Source organism: Mus pahari, chromosome 12 (genome assembly GCF_900095145.1).
Source record: "Mus pahari chromosome 12, PAHARI_EIJ_v1.1, whole genome shotgun sequence".
In the NCBI taxonomy this organism is placed as follows: Eukaryota; Metazoa; Chordata; class Mammalia; order Rodentia; family Muridae; genus Mus; species Mus pahari.
In genome coordinates, this window is record NC_034601.1 from 39,186,932 (window position 1) to 39,190,416 (window position 3,485).

Here is a 3,485-nt window from a genome sequence, read left to right on the forward strand (position 1 = left end):
CAAGTCCACAGAGGAGAGTCACCCTCCCTCAGCAGCCAGAAATTGCCAGTAGCTCCTCTGCTGAGGGCGAGGCCTCAGGGGCCCCTCCTCCACCCAGGATGGAAGTTTGACTGGCTTGGTCTTGTGCAGATTTTGGGTAGGAAACCTGACCACAGTTGCTGAAAACAGATGTTTTCCCTCCTTCGACAGTTTGGGATTGAATCAGAAGCTCCTCCTGAAGACATAGAAGACCCCAATGCTTACAGGTATGAAAAATCGCCCATAGTATTGATCAGGCCCAAGATTCCTCCCAAACAAACCGACTCTTGGCAGACACTGAGCAAGCCAAATGAAATTTGAAGTTATTGAATGCTAATTTTCTCTGATGCCATTTCTGTACCTGGAATGACGACTGTTTCGCATGCCTGCTTTCAGCATTGAGAATGCCAGGAAGAAACGAGAGCATGACAAGTTAATGAAGAAAGTAGAAGAACTAAAAGCTCACAAGAGAGAACAAATCAAAATGTTGAGGAATGAATTTTGGAAGCTGTTAGAGCTGAATAAAGAGTTACCAGCACATATGCAGTTCCAACGGTCGGTGAGTCTAAACGAAGGACTTTTATTTTAACATATTATTTCTGGATTGGGACTCCTATTTGGCAATGATGATATGGGAAAACCATGTGTCCTGGATAGCTCCCATTGTCAGCTTTACACAGCCTCAAGTTTTCTGATAGAGTTTCAGCTTAGGGATTTCCCAGACCCAGACAGGCCTGTGCCACATCTGTCAGGGGCATTGTCTTGATGTTGATTGAAGAAAGATGCCCCTTCCCAATGTGGGCAGACATCACTATCCCTAAGCAGGTGGTCTTAGGAGAAACAACAAAACTGGATGAGTGTGAAGGAGAGGGCCAGTAGTGAGCAACATTTGCCCTGTGCCTCTTGCTTTCCTTCCTGCTTAGGCCTGCCCTGTCTCCTATCTTTAATGGTCCATAACCTGACATGTACGCTAAATAACCCAGTTCCTCCCCCAAGTTGCTTTTGGTTGTGGTGTTTGTCAAAGCAACAGGAAAGCAAACTAGGACATCATTGTTCAATCTTCTTTTACCTACAATGTATTTGCATCCTCTCAAGGGCTATAAAAGTTAACACAGTTGGGATGGAAGCCAATGCGCCTATGCAACACAAAGTCAACCTCTGGACTCAGCTACTTCAATGATGTGCTTTCTCTGTATTCAGTAACAAACTAAAAACAAGTGTTGAAATCTAGCTTACCCGTTGGGAGGATACATGAATAGTTTGACTGTTGTTTCATTTTAACTAAGCCATTATGTTTATGGAAGAGTCATACCCGGGCTGAATCGCAAAGCTTCTAAAAGATGACAGCGTAACTATCGTTATGAGGACAATCGCAAAAATATTTAAGCCAATCTTGTATTCATTTCTTTTGTGATTTGACTGTAAAACTTAACATACCTGCTAATAATTGGACTGTGTTGTTTTTTTCTTTCATTCTTCAAGAGTTTTTGCCTGCATGCGTATATATATGTGCATCATGTGCATGTCTAATGTTCATGGAGGCCAGATGAGGATTTCCGTTCCCTGGAACTGGGGTTACAGATGATTTTAAGTCAAGATGTGAATGTTGGGAACTAAACCCAGGTCCTTTGAAAAAGCAGCAAATACTTTTAACCATGGAGCCGTCTCTCCAGCCCCTTCATTTCATTTTCAACTATTTCCTAAACAGGATTATTGTTAAAAGTCTCATGGAGGGCCTAAGGAAGTGGCTTCGTCAGTTTGAGAATTTTAGTTCAATCCCCAGTGGGCTCATAAGAAGCAGGCATGGTCGGCACTACCCACTCGGCGCCCTCCGCTTCTGTGGACTGTACCCCGAGCAACGGAAGTGGCAGAAGTACTGCAAGCCTTCCAGGATCTTTGGGTTTGTGGCCAAGAGCCAGACAGAACCACAAGAGAACATGTGCCACCTCTTCGCAGAGTACGATGCAGTCCAGCCGGCTTCCCAGGTCATTGGCCTAGTGACTGCTCTGCTTCAGGACACAGAAAGGATGTAGGAGAAGGGTGTTGTCTGTGTGCCTTCTCTGACGTCTCAAGGGACTTGCCCGGGGACATGGAACTGTGGCCATGTTGACAAACCTATCTCTTGGACTCAAGTTGGATTGATCAAGTTGAACCCTTTGAACCTGCTGTGACCTCAGCAATAACCTTCACCTGGCTCTGAGTCTCTTCGATTATAAGGACACCGTCCTTAAGACGGCTGCTCCTTGGACACTCGGCTGGGAGTCTTTAGTGTGCTCCTTCATGCTACTGAAGCCCGCCCACACCCAAGATTCCCTGTGTAAAAACTGTCTGCAAGGACCCTCTCGCTTCATTAGCCTGAGCACTCCCTACATGGCACGTTGTGCCAGAGACCTATGACCCCTGCCTTGTGGTAAACAGCAGATGCTGGATCAAAACCATGGGTTTCCTGGCTGGCACCTGGGGTTGGTTCTCGGAGTTTGGGGACAGACTCTATTTCCCCACACCTGTTCCTTTCCTCGGTTTGCTGAGGGTCTTTTGGATCCACTGGCCCAGAGATTTAAAAGTTTGGGGCTGAGGAAAAAAAAAAAAAAGAAGCAGGCATGGTGCAGTGTGCTTACAATACTAGCCTTCGGGGGGGGGGGGGGGACGTCGACAAATATGTCCCTGGGGCTTGTAAACCAGCCAGCCAGGCCTAACTGGCAAGCTCCAGGTCCCAGTGAGAGACTGTCTCAAGAGAAAAGGTGTCTGGGTTTTGGGGAATGACACCTGGCTTTTACTTGTGTGTGTGCACACGCACACACACACACACACACAGAGAGAGAGAGAGAGAGAGAGAGAGAGAGAGAGAGAGGAGAGAGGAATGTAATTTAAAAACAAAATAAGAACCTTTTAAATAAAGAAACCTACTTAACCTGCAGGATTTCAATATTGATGCCAAAATTCACGCTGAAATCCATAAGAAAACAAATTTGAAAATAGAACAAGTGGAAAAGGAACTAGCTTGGGAAAAACAGAAACACGAGCTCGGTCTGAAGAAGCTCCAGGACAGGTGCGTTCCGTCCTGCACATTCAGATGTCTGAAAGCACAACTTTTGAATAGAGTTGTGTGTTGTGCTGTCCATGAGGTGGTAGGGGACCCATCGTGTGAGGTACCCAGGGAACGAGTTGGCACCTCCAGCAACCCTCCTGATGACGGTGTTTCCCTCCGCTGTTGGCTCATTCCTTTTAGTTGCATGTTAGGAATTTGGGTGACCATTATAGTTTTTAAATTTACAATGCCTATTTGGTTTCTATTTTATCAAACTATTTGTTTTATGCCAAATTAAAACATGTCTATGAAGGCTTCCATGCTTTAAAAAACCCCAAATAGAACATGGTTAGAAGACTCCTGTCTAATTGCCTGCACATGCCAGTCTGTCCTCCCAGGAGAAATGCCTTTTTGGTTTTTTTTTTTTTTTTTTTTTTTT

At 45.3% G+C, this 3,485-nt stretch overlaps 1 protein-coding gene across 1 annotated transcript in view; it reads left to right on the plus strand.

The window, feature by feature from the left end:
- The window catches only part of Cfap44 (cilia and flagella associated protein 44), a 69,983-nt gene that overhangs the window by 33,515 nt on the left and 32,983 nt on the right, over positions 1 to 3,485 (plus strand). The window contains exons 19-21 of the mRNA XM_021209913.1: positions 190 to 245; positions 415 to 577; positions 2,937 to 3,067. Coding sequence (XP_021065572.1) covers positions 190 to 245; positions 415 to 577; positions 2,937 to 3,067 — 350 coding nt within the window. The remainder of the gene's footprint in view (positions 1 to 189; positions 246 to 414; positions 578 to 2,936; positions 3,068 to 3,485) is intronic.